Genomic DNA, 17,249 nt, shown 5'->3' with positions numbered 1-17,249 from the left:
CCTTCTTTTACACCTTCCTTAAGCAACAGAGCTGCAGCCTAGGGGACCCATGGTCAGAATGCAGCTCAAATCCCAGTTACCCACGCCAGTGAGATGACAAGGCGGGCTCCAGGCTGGGTTCTGTGTGATCGCTGAGGGACAAAGAGGGGCCCCATGTCTCGTGTTTGAGCAGAGTGGCCATGGCTGGTGGTTTCTCTTTGGATGTTCCTTAGCAGTACTAAAGGGCAAAGGGTTTTGGTTAAGGAGTGGTACTGATGAGGACATAGGAAGACAGGGGGACCAACCCTAGAACTGTGTAGAGTAAGTTGCTCCATTTACTGAGAACAGGAGCAGTTCAGCCATGGTTTAAGAAAGCAGCATGACACTAAGTAACCCTGACTTTCATGTTGGTTTTCATGACTGGGCTCTCATGAGCAGCACATGAATCTTAAGAATTTTCTTGAACTTGGCCCCCATTTCAGATGCTCTTTCCCACTGTTAGACCAAGTATCTTGTTTTTTTGGTTTAAATGTTATAATTCACTTACATGCATCCTCTTCTGTTTTGTAGATTCTGTACCTGATGTTGCCAGTACCATATCTTCCAAGATGAATGAACACAGCTCAAACGAAATTTGTCTTGACCATCTGTATAAGAGTTGTCAACTTAGTGAGTAACTACCTTAAGGACTTTCTAGAAGCAGAAACATTATTAATAGTAGCCTGGCTAGCATTTATTGAGTGTTTGCTATGTGTGGAGTGCAGTGCTGAGAATCCTACATGCATCTTCTTTAACCTTCAAGTCAACTTTAGGTTCTGTTGTTAATTCATTTTACAGATACACAAATAGAACTTGGGTGTTCATCCCAAACCGCTTCACCACTGTGTTATATTATACTTTCTCCTTTTACAATTCAGGTTTAGTTGAACTCTTACACTTAATCAGGGACCCCTCGTCTTACATACTAAAACCAAACAGAAGTAACAGTTGTTTTTTAGTCACTAAAATGCGTCCAACTCTTTGTGACCCCAGAGACTGCAGCAGCCAGGCTTCCGGCATCTGTTTACTGCTCCCTCTCACCGAGCCTCCTGTAGAACTGTTTCCCACGGGACTGCTTGGGACACAGCGCTTCCCTGTCACTCTTGAGCCACACTGTTCCTTTCATGTCTCTGCCCCAGGCCTTCTCAGCATGTCTGATTCATTTGTTTGATCACTTAGTGGTCTTAGAGTCATTCGCCTTGTGTCTGAGGAGGAGATTCTGCCCTGTGTTCTCTTAATCAAAAATCTTTAACTTCAACAAAATTTATTTTTAACTAAGATAAAACACATCACATAGATTTTACCATCTTAACCTTTTTAAGTGTACTGCTCAGTACTGTTGCTGTGCAACCAATCTCCAGAACTCTTTTCATCCTTTTAAACTGAAGCTCTACCTCAGTTCAGTCGCTCAGTCGTGTCCTACCCTCTGTGAACCCGTGGACTGCAGCATGCCAGGCTTCCTTGTACCTCACCAACTCCCAGAGCTACTTAAACTCATGTCCATTGCGTCGGTGATGCCATTCCACTGTCTCATCCTCTGTTGTCCCCTTCTCCTCCCGCCTTCAATCTTTCCCAGCATCAGTTCAGTTCATTTCAGTTCAGTCGCTCAGTCGTGTACGACTCTTTCTGACCCCATGAACCGCAGCACACCAAGCCTCCCTGTCCATCACCAACTCCCGGAACTTACTCAAACTCATGTCCATTGCGTCGGTGATGCCATCCAACCATCTCATCCTCTGTCATCCCCTTCTCCTCCCACCCTCAGTCTTTCCCAGCATCAGGGTCTTTTCCAGTGAGTTGGCTTTTGGCATCAGGTGGCCAAAGTTTTGGAGTTTCAGCTTCAACATCAGTCCTTCCAATGGATATTCAGGACTGGTCTCCTTTAAAACAACAACTCTGTACCTATTAAATAACAGCTCCTCATTTCCCCCTTCTGGCAGGGAAGCCCCTGACAGTTGCCATTTTGATTTCTGTCTATGAATATGACTCTTCTATGTCCCTCATATGAGTGATCTCACACAATATTTGTCTTTTCTGACACTGGCTTATTTCACTTAGCACAGTGTCCTCAAGGTTCACCCGTGTTATAGCCTTTGCGAGAATTTCCTCCCTTATGAAGGCTGAACACTATTCACTTGTATTCTATCCCATTTTGTTTATCCACTCATCCACTGATGGGCACTTGAGTTGCTTCTACCTTTTAGCCATTGTGTATAATGCTGCTGGGAACACAGGTGTACAAATATCAGTTCTTGCTTTCAGTTCTTTTGGGTATATACCCAGGAGTGGAATTGCTGGATTATGTGGTAAATCTGTGTTTAAGTTTTTAAGAAACTGCCACACAGTTTTCTATAGCAGCTGTATCACTTTACATTTTTATCAGCAATGCGCAAGGGCTCCAATTTCTCCATATCCTTGCCAACATTTGTAAATTTGTTCTTGTTTGCTTATTTATATCAGCCATTCTAATGGGTGTGAAGAAGGTTATATTTTTCAATCAGTTAAATTCCTGGCAGTGACATTTCAAAATGATTTAAACAATGCAAACTGTGAAAAATAGAACTGTTTTCTGTTCTCCTGTATTATGAGCTTCTAACATTAATTCATTATTCAGCAAGCAGTCATTGAAAGGGCATCCTTTGCATGCCTACTCCTCTGCCAGTGAAGCAAGGAGACATAAGCTAAACAATGACGCAGGCCTTTCTTCAGTAAGTTTGTCATTAAGTGAAAGTAGCTCAGTCGTGTCTGACTCTTTGCAACCATGGACTATACAGTCCATGGAATTCTCCAGGCCACAGTACTGGAGTGGGCAGCCTTTCCCTTCTCCAGGGGGTCTTCCCAACCCAGGGATCGAACGCAGGTCTCCTGCACTGCGGGCGGATTCTTTCCCAGCTGAGCCACGAAAGAAGCCCAAGTTTGTCATTAGAGCTGGGCATCAAAACATCCACAAATTTGGGAATTCCCTGGCAGTCCAGTGGTTAGTCCCGTCTGTGCCCTCTCACTGCCAAGGGCTTGGGTTCAATCCCTGGTCAAAGAACCAAGATCCCACAAGCTGTGCGGTGTGGCCCAAAACAAACAGAACATCCACAAATTAGAGAACTAATAAAGCACAAAGTGTGTCTAGAGCACTGGTTGAGGGAACATAAAACACAAGTCAGGTCAGAAGAGCACAAAATCAGTGAGGGAATTCCGGAAGAGATGAATTCTAGGCCAGGGCTTCCTAGAAAACAGACAGGCAGTTGCCTCCAATAGAGAGCAGTTTGTCTCAATAAAAGCATATAGAGGGAGGTGCAGAAAGGATAATTGTGAAGGAAATGGCAACCTACTCCAGTGTTCTTGCCTGGAGAATCCCAGGGATGGAGGAGCCTGGTAGGCTGCCATCTAGACTGAAGCGACTTAGCAGCAGCAGCAGCAGAAAGGATAATTGTAAATTTCTAATGACCTCAGATTTCCATGTGGGTAATATGGTTCTTTTTTTGAAGGTGAGAGGAGAAGGGGACAACAGAGGATGAGATGGTTGGGTGGTATCACCAACTCAATGGACTTGAGTTTGAGCAAGCTCTGGGAGTTGATGATGGACAGGGAAGCCTGGCGTGCTGCAGTCCATGGGTCGCAAAGACTTGGACACAACTGAGCGACTGAATTGAACTGAACATAGCTTTTGGGGGAGTGGAGAATTTTGTTTTCTGACCAGTCTATGTGGGTAGTAAATGAATGTGGAGAGAGGGGCTTGACACGATGCAGGTAGGGGCTGGCATGAGCACAGGTGTAGCTGGAAAATGTGCCTACAGGGCTGGTAGGGTGAGAAAGGCAGGCCTTGATGGGGAGAGTCAGCAGTGAACTTGGTCGAATTGCTTAGACCTCTTTTCTCTCTTTGTAGAGAGCTGCAACAAAGTTCATTTCCACCTGCCCTACCGGTGGCAGATGTTACTTGCAAACAGCTGGGTGGACCTTCCGTTCATGGAGGATATTGAGAAGGCCTTTTGTGACCCCAAAAACTGCAGGTAAGTTGGTGGCAGGTCTGGCTTGTGAAATCTACAACATCATCAAAGGAGAGCCTAGTGCTGTGCTAATGGGAAGAAGAAAAAACAGTTTTCCTTCAGAATCCCATTCAGGTTAACTCTTGAGATTAAAATGGCAAATGACTTCTGAGTTAATAAAGATAAAGGAATAAGTGGGGCAGGTTTGAAGTCACCCAGAGCCTGGCTAATACGAGGGACTCTGGGAATATTTGCTAACTCAGGTGAAATAAACGGGGACACAAATATTTGTTCAGTTAATATGTATCTGAACAACAAAAATGCATAGGTTGGTTTGCAAACCTATGAGCTCAGAAGAGCCTTTGGCTTAATCTCATTGTTTGAGAAAATGATTTGAGTCATTTCATATAGTTCTAAGGCAGAATTTTGTTACATACTTCAGCATTTTATACCTGCCTCTATATTTGCTATTTTCTCTATCCTGGAGATTTCTAAAAGGCTACTTTATATTTCTGTTTCTGTTAGGGCTGATATGGGTGATACTACCCATGGCCATATTTATAAGCTGCATCCTACTTTATAAGGAAATACTTTAGGAAGGAAAATAAGGACTTGTCACCCTGTTCAAATTTAGTGACTTTCTGGTGGAGGGTGTGTTGCTGCATTTTGCCACTAGAGGGTGGTGTCAGCTGTTTTGTTTCCCCCAGCAGGTAAATCTGAAGCAGGGTTTTTCGACCTTAACGCTATTGACTTTGGGGCCCAAATAATTCTTTGGTTTGCTGGAGTATTTTAGCATCATCCCTGGTGTCTACCCACCACATGCCAGTTGCGAGAAACAAAAATATCTTTTGACATTGTCAGTGTTTCCTGGGTCTGATATCACTCCTGGTTGAACATCGCTGATCTAGGAGGTATTTTGTAGAGCAGTAACTCTCAAACTTTTTGGTTTCCGGAGCCTTTGATACTCTTAAAATGTACTGAGGATCCCAGAGATTTCAGTTTATGTGGATTTATAGCTATGGATATTTACCATGTTAAAAATCACAACTGAGAAAAATTATTGATTCATTAAAAATAATGATAATAAACTCATTCGTGTTAACATAACATTTTTAGATAATTATATATAGTTACATGCATACATAAATGTATGTAAGTATAGCTATAAAAATAACTTTTCCAAAACCAAACCAAACCAAATTCACTGAGAAGAATGACATTGTTTTATATTTTTGCAAATCTCTTTATTGTGAAATCAAACATTGTGTAGCCTTGAAAAACTCCACTGTGTACTTGTGAGGGTATGAAAGTGAAAAAGGTGGATAATGTCCTAATATTATTATGAAAGTAACTTTGACCTTGCTGACTCCTTGAAAAGATCTCGAACTACGCTTTGATAATGGAATTCTCTAGGCAAGGATACTGGAGTGGATAGCCATTCCCTTCGCCAGGGGATCTTCCTGACCCAGGGACTGAATCCCAGTCTCCTGCATTGAAAGCAGTTCTTTATAAGCCTTCGCCACCAGGGAAGCCCAACTATTTAAATAACGTGTAATAATTGAAAAAACTGACCTATTGTGAGTTTCAGAGTTTCTGACATTGAGCCAATCATTTGATTTCTTTTGGGAATATTTTTTGAGGGAAGAACCCATTCTGCGATACCATTAAATATGTGGCAGGTTGCCTTACCTCTCTGTATTTCAGTTTTTTCTTTTGTGTGTAAGACCGTAAGCTGTATAAAGGGAATTCAGAGACCACTTTCAACTCTCAGTTTTTAATTCTGCCCTCTTATTAAGAAGATCAGAGTAGAGAAAACAGAAGCATTTTGCTTCAGTGAAGCATTTTATTAATGCTAAGCTTTTCCCTCTCAGCGTTTCTGTTCGCACTTATAGCATCAATTTCCAGAAGATGATTTGTGATTTTAATCCTGTCCGACGTATCTCCACACCTTCATCCGTCACACAGCCGCCCAGTTCTCTCTTGACCACAAAATGGATTTGGTACTGGAGGAATGGAACTAAATGGGTTCCATATGGGGAGAAGGTGAGTGCCGTTCCTTTTTGTGGACACTCTTGTATAAACTTGACAACTTCAGAAGAATCTAGTGGTACAGTGTCTGACACCAGTGTGATTACCCATGGAGCATGGATGTGGTAGAGAAAGTGGTGTTTTTTTGTATTATACTCGGCAAGCATGTATTCCGATTGCATTATAAAACATTATAACTATTTTTAAGAAACTCCTTGATATACGAGCCGGTCAAATATCCCTCTTTCCTCATTATCAGGGACTGTGGCAGAACCTTGAGGTAGCTTTCTATGTACTAGTATATAAATGGGCAGAGACTACCCCTTTCAGCCAGAAAAGTAGGCAAGAGTGAGAAATCGGAAGACTTACACCTGTAAGTCTGAACACGGGGACATAGTAATAGGGGAGAGAAATTTAGACAGGCAGAGGTTCTGTCTAGTGTGCCTTTTCCCTTTTGATTCAGATGATTAAACAGAGAGGGAGGTAGCTAAAGTAGGCAATGAAATTGGAGTGATGAGAAAGAGAAAAGAAAAGCAAGAAATGGAAATGAAGCCAAAGACAAAAAAGGGATGAGGATATCTCAGCATAAGTTGCTGGGCCATACATTTGGTTCTGAGCTCCCAAGCTGCCAAAGCAATCAAAGAAACACAATCTATTACAAGATCCCTGGGGCTTCCCAGATAGTTTAGTGGTAGAGAACCTGTCTGCCAATGCAGGAGATGCCAGAGATGCAGGTTCGATCCCTGGGTTGGGAAGATACCCTGGAGAAGGAAATGGCAAACTGCTCCAGTAGGAGCCTGGTGGGCTACAGTCCATAGGGTCACAAAGAGTCAGACACAACTGAATCGACTTAGCATGCAGCACACTGTCAAGCTTAGTAGCGTGCCTTGAGGGGCAGGAGTGCATGCCCTGAAGGAATTGCCCAAGGTGAGGGCGAGCCATAGCTCTAGAAAGCCAAAATCAAGGCTGTCATGTAGGCCCAAGGCAAAAGTAACAAGACCTGGTTGCTGAAACTGAGGTATAAATTCAAGTCTTGGAGAATATGTAATTGAAGGCTCTCGTTCAGAACTGGAGTTCAGTGAGGGCAGGGCTAGAGGAAGGTCCTGGAGATGGCTGGAGATTATATCTTTACATTTTGGGGGTGTTCCTTGCTCCGGCCCTCTCATTTGGACAGCGATACACCTATAGGATGGAGAAGGAAATGGCAACCCACTCCAGTATTCTTGCCTGGGAAACCCATGAACAGAGGAGAGTGGTGGGCTACAGCCCATGGGGTGGCAAAGAGTCATGACTTAGCAGCTAAATAACGATGCACCTGTTGGAGTTTTATGTGCCTTCTTTCCAGCTTTAGACTGTTCTTTATCATTGTGTGATGAGACGATAGCTGTGATGGTCTACTTCATGACGTTTTGTGTTCGGTTAGACATTCTTGTATTGGATACAAGTTGCTCTGTACACTTGGGTCATATTTTATGGACTATGTGAAAGGACTATTGCAAAACAGCTCTATTTTTCAGGCCTCCACCTAGGGTATCGTCAGTTTCAGTAGCATAGACCCCGTACAGTGGAGACTGCAGAAGGGTGTTGACTTGCCCCCACCAGGAATCCTTTACAATCTGGTTTGGGTGGCAGGATGCATTCCTGTTCAAATCCCAGAGCTGAAATAAAGTTACATAAGATATCATGATAGAAATTTCTTAAAAGCCTATCCTGAAGTTTTTACCTTTTTATTTTTAATAGAAAGACAATGAGCAAATTTCGAGCATTGACTCTTCATACCTGGAGTCTCTTTTTCTATCCTGTCCGAGGGGAATTGTGCCGTTTCAGGCGGGTTCACAAAACTACGAGCTGAGTTTTCAAGGTAAGTGTCTGCATTTGGGAGCGGTGCCTGTCTTTTCAGTCTGGCCTGTGGCATCCGTGGGGGAGTGGGAATAGAGCCATGGGGACGCTGCACTCGGGACCAGGTTCTTTCTAGCACGGCAGGACCAGTGGGTGGGAGCCGATGGCAGTCAGAAGGGCTGTGCTCTAAGCCTTGACTGTGACACACAGGAGCTGGGAGCAGCACCTGGCACCCTGTAAACTGGGGAGGATTGGATTACATGGTCTCTGTGGACACTTCTGGTTCTGCCATTCTAAGTTTCTTATTCTAGGTGGGCTGCTTCCCTGACACAGATTTCAGGTGTTAACAACTACAGGAGAGACCTTGGGACTGTGGGTCCTTCAGAATTTTAGACCCATGCTGTTCCTTTTAGGCTTCGTCATCCAGGTCAATGCTTTTATCCGTCACCTTTTCTAAAGACTTTGCATTCTGCCATGTTTACTGGAGCCCCCATAGAAAGATTTGGTTACCTTCTGCCTGTCTGCCTGTTGTGTTTAGTAAGAAACCAGGGCAGAAACTGTTCTCCCTCAGAATGTAGTGTCCCATGGGCTGCCTCTGTGTCCCCCTGCCCCCAAATCCCACTCCCCACCTCTGCACCCCCGCCAGCCCTGTATATGGTCAGATATGTGCCCTTTCAGGACTATCCTCATAGATGCTTTGAAAGAGATGAAAGAGACTTTTTCAGCTCCTTGACATTCCCAGGTGGCACCCGAGATTTGGACCCTGTACCAGTTACTGTGTTAAGTCACATAACTTTTCGTTCTTTTTCTTTTTTTTTTTCGCTGTGCCATGTGGGATGTGGGAGCTTAGCTCCCCAGTTAGGGATTGAACTTGTGCCCCACACATTGGAAGTGCAGGGTCTTAACCACTGGACCGTCAGGGAAGACCCCAAGTCACAGAGCTTTGAGGGAGCATTTACTAACTACTGTGGAAAGCATCCTGGCAGTACGTATCAAGAGATATTCAAATATGCTTACTTTTTTATTATCAGGAATCTTTCTAAGGAAATAATTCACAAGAAAAAAAATAAGCTATAGAAATAAAGGTCTTTATTAAAGCCTCCTTATAGTACTAACAAATAGGAATAGCCTGTGTACCGGTAGGATTGTGACTGAACACATAAAAGTAGTACATTTCAGTGGGGTATTAGGTAGTTGCTAAAAATTATGATTGTGAAAACTGTGCTGTAAAAGCAAAATTTGATATTGTTAAGTGAAGAAGGCCAAACCCCAAGTTTATGTTTCTGTAATTAAAACAGAGATAAATATTTTTTTCAGGAATGAATTTTTTTTAAAATTTAATGTGTGTGGTAAGTGCAACAATGTGTGCATATGGACCAAGACTAGAAAGCAGTGGACGAAAGTAAAAATTTCTTCTGTTGGGTTGTCAAATTAAAAATGGACTTAAATTAAAACATTTTTTTTGCAGTGGTATTCTGTTGTTCTGACTGTTTAAAAAGGTGGTGGAGAGATGAAAACCAATATATCTTGTTCCTGAATCTGGAGAAATTTTAATCCCATATATTTGTTCCCTTGGTTCATAGAAGCCAGTCCAGAGAAGTTTTCAGCATTCCAGACTATTTCCTTTCTATTTCTAATATGCTCTTGTTCATTAAACTAGTATTTGAGCTCTGTTGCCAGGCACTAATCGGAATGCTGGCAAACCAGGCACCTTCAGAAAAGAATAACAGCTACAGGAAAGATGAAGCAATGTGATGAATCTGCAAGAGAATGGAGGGCTCGTGGGAGGGTGCCTGCTTTTATCTGAGGAGGACACTTTGGAAGGGAGTGGGCAGCCCATGCATGTGGCAGGGACGTGTGTAAGAGCTGAGAGTAGACATTGAAACTTAAATATTTTACAAGCTGGAAATGTCCAGAAGGCTTTGAGCAGAGTTGTGGCAGGATCTGATTGCTCTTTTCCTTGTTGTTTGTTTTGTTGGTGTGGATGTAAGCCTATGGTGAGGCATAATTGCTACCATCAGGTATATCCATTTTAAGTGTCTAGTTGGATGAGTACTGACAAATGCATGCAGCTGCTATCCTAATCAAGATCTAGAACATTCCCATCAATCCAGAAAGTTTTTTCATACTCCTTTGTGGTCAGTCTCCCCTCTGCAGCCAATTTACTTTCTGTCACTATAATTTAGTTTAATCTATTCTAGAACTTCATATAATAGAACTTTGTGGTGTGTACTCTTCATATGGTTGACTCCTCTCAGAATACTGTTTTTCACTCATCTATATTATTGCATGTAAAGTGGTCCTTTTTCGTTGCTGAGTAATATTGCATTGCATGGATATACCATGGTTTGTTTAACCATTCATTTGTTGATGGATATTTGGATTGTTTTCACATTTTGCTTATTATAATGCTACTAGGCACATTGAAATGCAAATCTTTGTGTGGATGTAGATTTCTCTTGGATAAATAGTAAGGAGTGGATTTGTTGGATTGTATAGGTAGTGTATGTTTAACTTGGTAAGAAGCTTCCAAATTCTTTTCCAAAGTGGTTGTGCCATTTTATGCTTTTATTCACAATGTATGATGATTTACTTTTTAAAGAACTCATGCTGCAGTGTAGACCCAGGTGTACAACATGTGTGAATTAAAACTAACATTTCACATTTGAGGTAGGAAAATACTTTCAAAATATACCTACCATGTTCCAACTCATAATCACTGATGCCTGGTTGAGGCCAGTGGTCATGGGTGACGTAATCTGGCTGCCCTAGTTCCCTTTCCCACCTGACTTTGATTGAAAGATTTGATTAACTGCAATTTGCCCATGTACCTCTTTGTTTTCTGGATATTATACTAAGGCCAGTGAAGGATATTCATTTTTATCATGAGCGGTTTCCATCTGAAAGGATTTTCTCAATTCATGCATGTATAGTTGAGTCATGAATACTAGCTATGTTAGTAGTCTCTGAAAAATAAAGATAAATCATTTCCTAGGACCAATTCATGATTTGTGTTTTCTCTTTGTTTTTGTGTCTGAAGGGATGATTCAGACCAATATAGCTTCCAAGACCCAAAAGGATGTCATCAGAAGGCCGACGTTTGTGTCTTACTGGGACGTGGAGCAGGTGAAACGCAGACAAGAGTGAGTGTCTGTGCTTGCTGGCACACGTTGCGATGTTCGAGTCACTCATGAATCTGGACCCTGTTTTCTGAAATGTTCATGCTCACATAACACTGCAATTTCCTTTTGCTTTAACTATGAGTAAGGTACTGACCAAGTAGTACAGTGTGACTAAAAGCATTCTAGAGTAGGAACTTTGTCTTTTCCTCAGATTCATGGGGGACTTTGAGCAGACCTCTTACTCTGGGCTCAGTTTCTTCAGCTGAGAATGGCTGGCTGTGCCTAGGAAAGAATCAGATGCACAGTTACTGGGTTTTTGTTCTGTTCTGGGTTCTTCTGAGTATCTTTAGTTTTGTGGAATGGATTTACAGGGGGTGGGAGTTTGAGGGAGAAATGGAGAGAAAAAAGGGATGTAGCAGCTGCCTGGTAAAGCCTTTGAGGAAAGATAAAGTTGATGAAAATGCATTTTTAAAGGAAATTTTGCTAAGGGATTCAGTGTGATAGCTCTGTCTGCTCATAGAAACCCAGTCAAAACGACATTGCTGGGACTTCTCTGGTGGTCCAGTGGCTAGGACTTCATGCTCCCACCGCAGGGACCTCGGTTTGATCCCTGGTCCGGGGACAAGATCCCACATGCCACAGCTAAAGATCCTGCATGCTGCGACTATTTGGTGCATCCAAATAAATAAATATAAAACAAAATGAACTGAGAAAACTTTGTGGGTGTTTGTGGAAAGAAGTAGCTTGAATCCAATACTTTTGCCACCTGATGTGAAGAACTGACTCATTGGAAAAGACCAAGATGCTGGGAAAGATAGAAGGCAGGAGGAGAAGGGGACGACAGAGGATGAGATGGTTGATGGCATCACCAACTCCATGGATGTGAGTTTGAGCAAGCTTTGGGAGTTGGTGATGGACCGGGCAGCCTGGTGTGCTGCAGTCCATGGGGTCACAAAGAGTCAGACACAACTGATTGACTGAACTGAACTGAGCTTAAATCCTGCTATGACAAACCCAGAGGAGACACATGGCTTTAGGATAGAATAAAGGCTGTGAGTGCTACTCTGAATAATCTGAAGAGAAGTGAACAAGAGCATTTTTGATGAGCTCCTTACAACATATTGAATGTTTTGTACTATACTAGTACAGTATGAAAATCAGAGCTTAACATATAAACTGGGGCCAGCTTCTTTCATTCCAAAAGAATTTTCATTTTATGAAAGGAGGTTTTTAAAGAGTTTTTTCCTTAAAGCATTTTTTAAAATGTAATGTTCTCAAAATGGAAAATATCAAACTTAAAGAAAATTATGTGATAAACCCCTATGTACATGTTGCTGCTAAGTCGCTTCAGTCATGTCTGACTCTGTGCGACCCCAGAGACGGCAGCCCACTAGGCTCCCCTGTCCCTGGGATTCTCCAGGCAAGAACACTGGAGTGGGTTGCCATTTCTTTCTCCAATGCATAAAAGTGAAAGTGAAGTCGCTCAGTCGTGTCCGACTCTTAGCAACCCCATGGACTGCAGCCCACCAGGCTCCTCTGTCCAAGGGATTTTCCAGGCAAGAGTACTGGAGTGGGTTGCCATTGCCTTCTCTGATGTACATGTTAGGGGTTCTCTATTTGAGGGTGGAGAACCCTCAAATGTATGGTTACTCTTCCTGAAATACAGTTCATACAGGAAAGGCAGGATTCTTTTCCCTATACCACTAAAGTATTTAAATATTTATCATTTGGAAGAGAAGCTGTAAGACAAACTTACTTTTTTTTAATATTACTTTTTGGCTATGCCTGGAGAATCCTATGGACCGAGGAGCCTGGTGGGCTGCAGTCCGTTGGGTCGCAAAGAGTTGGACATGACTGAGCGACTAACACAACACAAGGCACATGGGATCTTAGTTCTCCCACCAGGGATCAAACTCATGTCCCCCTTGTATTGGAAGCATGGATTCCTAACCATTGGACCACCAGGGAAGTCCCCTAGCCTTACTTAATGCTAACACATTAGGACTTAGAAAATTCCCAGAGGAACCTCAGCTTAGTTGAAGTTAAGCAAAGAAAATCACTTGGGTGTATCAAACAGGGAGCCAGATGAATTTCTTTCTCTCTCTTGTTTCCAGCCCTCAGCAGGGGCAGACCTCATCAGAACCTTTCATCAAGATATATCTTCCCCAACCGGACACAAGCGTCCCAGGCTCGAATGGCTTTGAGGTACTTGCTTTTTACTTTGTACTGGGTGAATTATTTAAAGATGAAACAAAGTACTTTGCTACAAATGTGTTTAGTTGAATGAATGAATGAGTGAATGAATCATTTCTGCAAAACTCTTGAAACGAGATTCAAAGGCTAACATCCAAATGGTGACTGTGTCACGTGCCACTTTCCCAAAGTAGAAGGGCACCTCACTGTTTCCAGAGTTCTGGCGCACACGATCTGCTTGGGACAGATGCTCATGACAAACTTGTAAAATAGATATTTGCTTTTCTACCTTACAGATGAGCAAACTGGAACTCACAGTAAGAGTGACTTGTTCATTAATTGGAGTTAAAAAGCAGGTTTCTATGGGACTCAAAGTGGGCCTCAGCTTACCTGGTTGGGGCGACTCTTTTTTTAAAAATTTTATTTAGTTATTTATTTTTGGCTGTGCTGGGTCTTTGTTGTTAGTTTTCTCTAGTTGCGGTGAGCAGGGGCTAATCTCTAGTTGTGGTACACAAGCTTCTTACTGCAGTGGCCTTCTCCTGTTGCAGAACACGGGCTCTAGGGCATGCAGGCCTCAGCACATGAGTTCAGTAGTTATGGTGCCGGGCTATGTGGCCCTGCAGCATGTGGAATCTTCTGGACCAAGGATTGAACCCATGTCCCCTGCATTGGCAGGCGGATTGTTAACCACAGGATCACCAGGGAAGTCCCAGGACAAGGTTCTTCCTGGATCATTTAGCCACATCAGAGGCTAGGTTTGGGTGCAGCCAACTCTGCGTGGGCTCCTTGGGTACCTCCATTGGCTCTGCCCCTGCACTGGCTTTAAGCAAAGAACTCACCAGGTCACTGGTGAGTCACAGGTCACTGAATCACACACCTGGGGGTGTGGGGCGGGGAGGAGTGTTTGCCTTCAGGCTAATGCTCTGTTAGCCTTGAACAGATGGGCTCCGGGCCATCTAGTTCATCACTGGAATGAACTATCAGATGTGGAAACCCTAAGCCAGCTTATCCTACCTGCTGTCAGAGGCCTGGCAAGGATACTCCATGGCATAGACGGCCACACATATGGACGTGTGCTGTGCTAAGTCGCTTCAGTCGTGTCCGATTCTTTGTAACTCTATAGCCTATAGCCCTCCAGTTTCCTCTGTCCACGGGATTCTCTGGGCAAGAATACTAGAGTGGGTTGCCATGCCTTCCTCCAGGGGTTCTTTCTGACCCAGGGATCGAGCTCCCAGTCCCTTGGATCGCCTGCATTGGCAGGCAGGTTCTTTACCACTAGCGCCACCTGGGAAGCCCACAGAGGGACATGAAGTGAAAGTGAAGGTCGCTCAGTCGTGTCCGACTCTTTGCGACCCCATGGACTATACAGTCTGTGGAATTCTCCAGGCCAGAATACTGGAGTAGGGAGCCGTTCCCTTCCCCAGGGGAATCTTCCCAACCCAGGGACCGAACCCAGGTCTCCCGCATTGCAGGCAGATTCTTTACCAGTTGAGCCACAAGGGAAGCCCCATCATGCCTTAAGTGTTTCCTGCTTCACATTTACATATTTTAAAATTTCTTTCAGTTGCTTGAAATCCCTAGCAATACTCCAGAATATGCTAAAGTGAGTGATCATTTTAAAGCTTCCATGAGAAATTTCAAGATTGAAAAGATAAAGAAGGTCCAGAACGCACAGCTCTTGGAGGCTTTTAAAAGGTGGGTGGCCACCGTAACGGGCTTCTCTTGACATAAAGTTTGAAAGGATTAGTGAAGACCTATCTTTGAAGATTTATATTCACTTTTTTATTTTAGTGGTCAACAGTTTCTTCAATCTCTAGTTGTGTTTTCATAGTGTAAGCTCAAACTTCTCTGTTTCAGTTTTAGCTTTACAATTAAATGCTTTCATGTGTCTATCATTTAAAAGTTTTCATATATTTATTTTTTTTATAGCTGTTGCCTTAATGTTAGTAGCTCCATTCTGAAAGCTGGTGGAATACACTTTTAAGATAATTAGACTTTAGTTGGGATTTACGTTATTAACTGGAGTGGGTGAGGAATGTTCTCCATGTTAAGTCTCACGTTTTCCGTATTAGCAAGAAAAACGAGATGAAGAGAGAAGAGCAAATCCTATTTTGTGCAACAGAACGCAGCAACGTGGCGTCTATCTGTAAGAATAATTTTGACTGGCTCTTACATGGAAGTCATGACACCAAATATGGAAAAGGTTTGTATGGAATAGAGAAGCTGAACAAGTAGAGCCAACACTTGGCTCTACTATACACTCTCCTATTATGAGATATATTATTTTGTATTAACCAGTACCTGCAGGCTTTTGCATTCCTGGAGAAAAAATAAGCTCATGTTAATCTGAAATTTCCAAATTAGAGTGGGAAATTACTGTGGGACTTGATTCCTGCACTTTAGCCCGGCTTCCTTCCTGTCTTCTGTGTTTTATGGGAAGGGTGGGGTGCGGAGACCAGAGCACGTCATATATCTTGCAAAATCTTCTCTTTTGTTGATGACTTTGTCTACCATTGCTACTCAGTTCTGGCCATGGCTCTTCCTGACCTATGTCCATCCCTTCTCTTTCCACTGATGGATTCCAGTCAAAGATGGAGATGAGGTCTTTTCCCATCACAGGCCATGCTGGTCACACCAAATCTTTTTGGCTTTCTTTTTGTTCCTAAATTCCTTCATGCATCTCAAAATCCAGAAACCCACCAAACAAAAACCAAAGAATCACTCACCTTAAGGCAACAAGTAATAGTTTATCAATATCAATTAGTTTTTTCACAGAATATCAGATTTTGCAATATAGACTCCTTTCCTTCAACGGGCAGAAAGACATTTTCTGTTGTTCAGTTGTTAAGTCATGTCTGATTCTTTGCAACCCTGTGGACCGAAGCACGTCTGGCTCCTCTGTCCTCCACTATCTTCTGAAATCTGCTCACATTCATGTCTATTGAGTCAGTGATGTCATCCAACCATCTCATCCTCTGTTGCCCCCTTCTTCCACCTTCAGTCTTTCCCAGCATCAGGGCCTTTTCCAATGAGTCAGATCTTTGCATCAGGTGGCCAAAGTATTAGAGCTTCAGCTTCAGCATCTGTCCTTTCAACGAATATTCAGGGTTAATTTCCTTTAGAATTGATTGGTTTTATTTTCTTGCAGTCCAAGGGACTCTCAAGAGTTTTCTACAGCACCACAATTGGAAAGCATCAATACTTCAATGCTGTCTTTTTTGTGGTCCAACTCTCACATCTATACATGACTACTGGAAAAACCATAGTTTTGATTATATGGACCTTTGTCAGCAAAGTGGTATCTTTGCTTTTTAGTGCGCTTTCTAGGTTTGTTATAGCTTTTCTTCCAAGGAGCAAGTGTCTTTTAATTTAATGGCTGCAGTCACCATCCACAGTGATTTTGGAGCCCAAGAAAATAAAATCTGTTACTGTTTCTTTTTCCCCATCTATTTGCCATGAAATTATGGAACTGGATGCCATGATCTTAGTTTTTTGAATGTTGAGTTTTAAGCCAGCTTTTCCACTCTTCTCTTTCACCCTTGTCAAGAGGTTATTTTGTTCCCTTGGCAATAATAAAAATAAAAATAGGAAATTTGAATTTGTCAGGAAATGGTTGTTGCTCTGGTGAGTGTGGAGATATCAGTGATTATCAGAGGTTGTCTTGTAGTTGAGGACAATAGATTGAGTGTCTGACCAGCTCTGCCAGGGTCAACTGTTGGCTCATGTCACATCTCTCATCTCTCCCTTTTCCTTTGCCCAAGACCTTTGCACAGTAATAAATGATGTTTCTTCCTTAAAATGTACACAATATAAAATGGCCTTTGTTGGAGTATCTTTGGTTTATTAGTTACAACTCAACTTGCTTGCATGAACTGGACCACTGTGATATCAACAGTTAGTCATTCTACCCAGTGGCTCAACATTGTACCTGTGAATTCTGCAGAGTTACAAATGTTTCTGTTAATTCTGTCAGGTTATACACTGTATTCAAGTGTACGTGCATAATAAATATTTTCCTAAGTACAAAGGAAAGTTATTAGTATCAATAAGGTATTGCTGACATATACTT

General features: G+C 42.6%; 1 protein-coding gene across 2 annotated transcripts in view; it reads left to right on the top strand.

Annotated features, from left to right (window-relative positions):
• Positions 1-17,249, top strand: part of ZC3HAV1 (zinc finger CCCH-type containing, antiviral 1) — a 51,275-nt gene that overhangs the window by 30,859 nt on the left and 3,167 nt on the right. The window contains exons 5-13 of one of the 2 annotated variants that reach the window (XM_061414851.1): positions 550-648; positions 3,899-4,022; positions 5,870-6,041; positions 7,767-7,887; positions 8,716-8,850; positions 10,906-11,008; positions 13,102-13,192; positions 14,745-14,875; positions 15,253-15,383. In XM_061414851.1, coding sequence (XP_061270835.1) covers positions 550-648; positions 3,899-4,022; positions 5,870-6,041; positions 7,767-7,887; positions 8,716-8,850; positions 10,906-11,008; positions 13,102-13,192; positions 14,745-14,875; positions 15,253-15,383 — 1,107 coding nt within the window. The remainder of the gene's footprint in view (positions 1-549; positions 649-3,898; positions 4,023-5,869; positions 6,042-7,766; positions 7,888-8,715; positions 8,851-10,905; positions 11,009-13,101; positions 13,193-14,744; positions 14,876-15,252; positions 15,384-17,249) is intronic. The other variant, XM_061414852.1, reaches the window with a different exon arrangement.

Source organism: Bos javanicus, chromosome 4 (assembly GCF_032452875.1).
Source record: "Bos javanicus breed banteng chromosome 4, ARS-OSU_banteng_1.0, whole genome shotgun sequence".
In the NCBI taxonomy this organism is placed as follows: Eukaryota; Metazoa; Chordata; class Mammalia; order Artiodactyla; family Bovidae; genus Bos; species Bos javanicus.
This window is presented reverse-complemented; position numbering and strand designations above follow the sequence as displayed.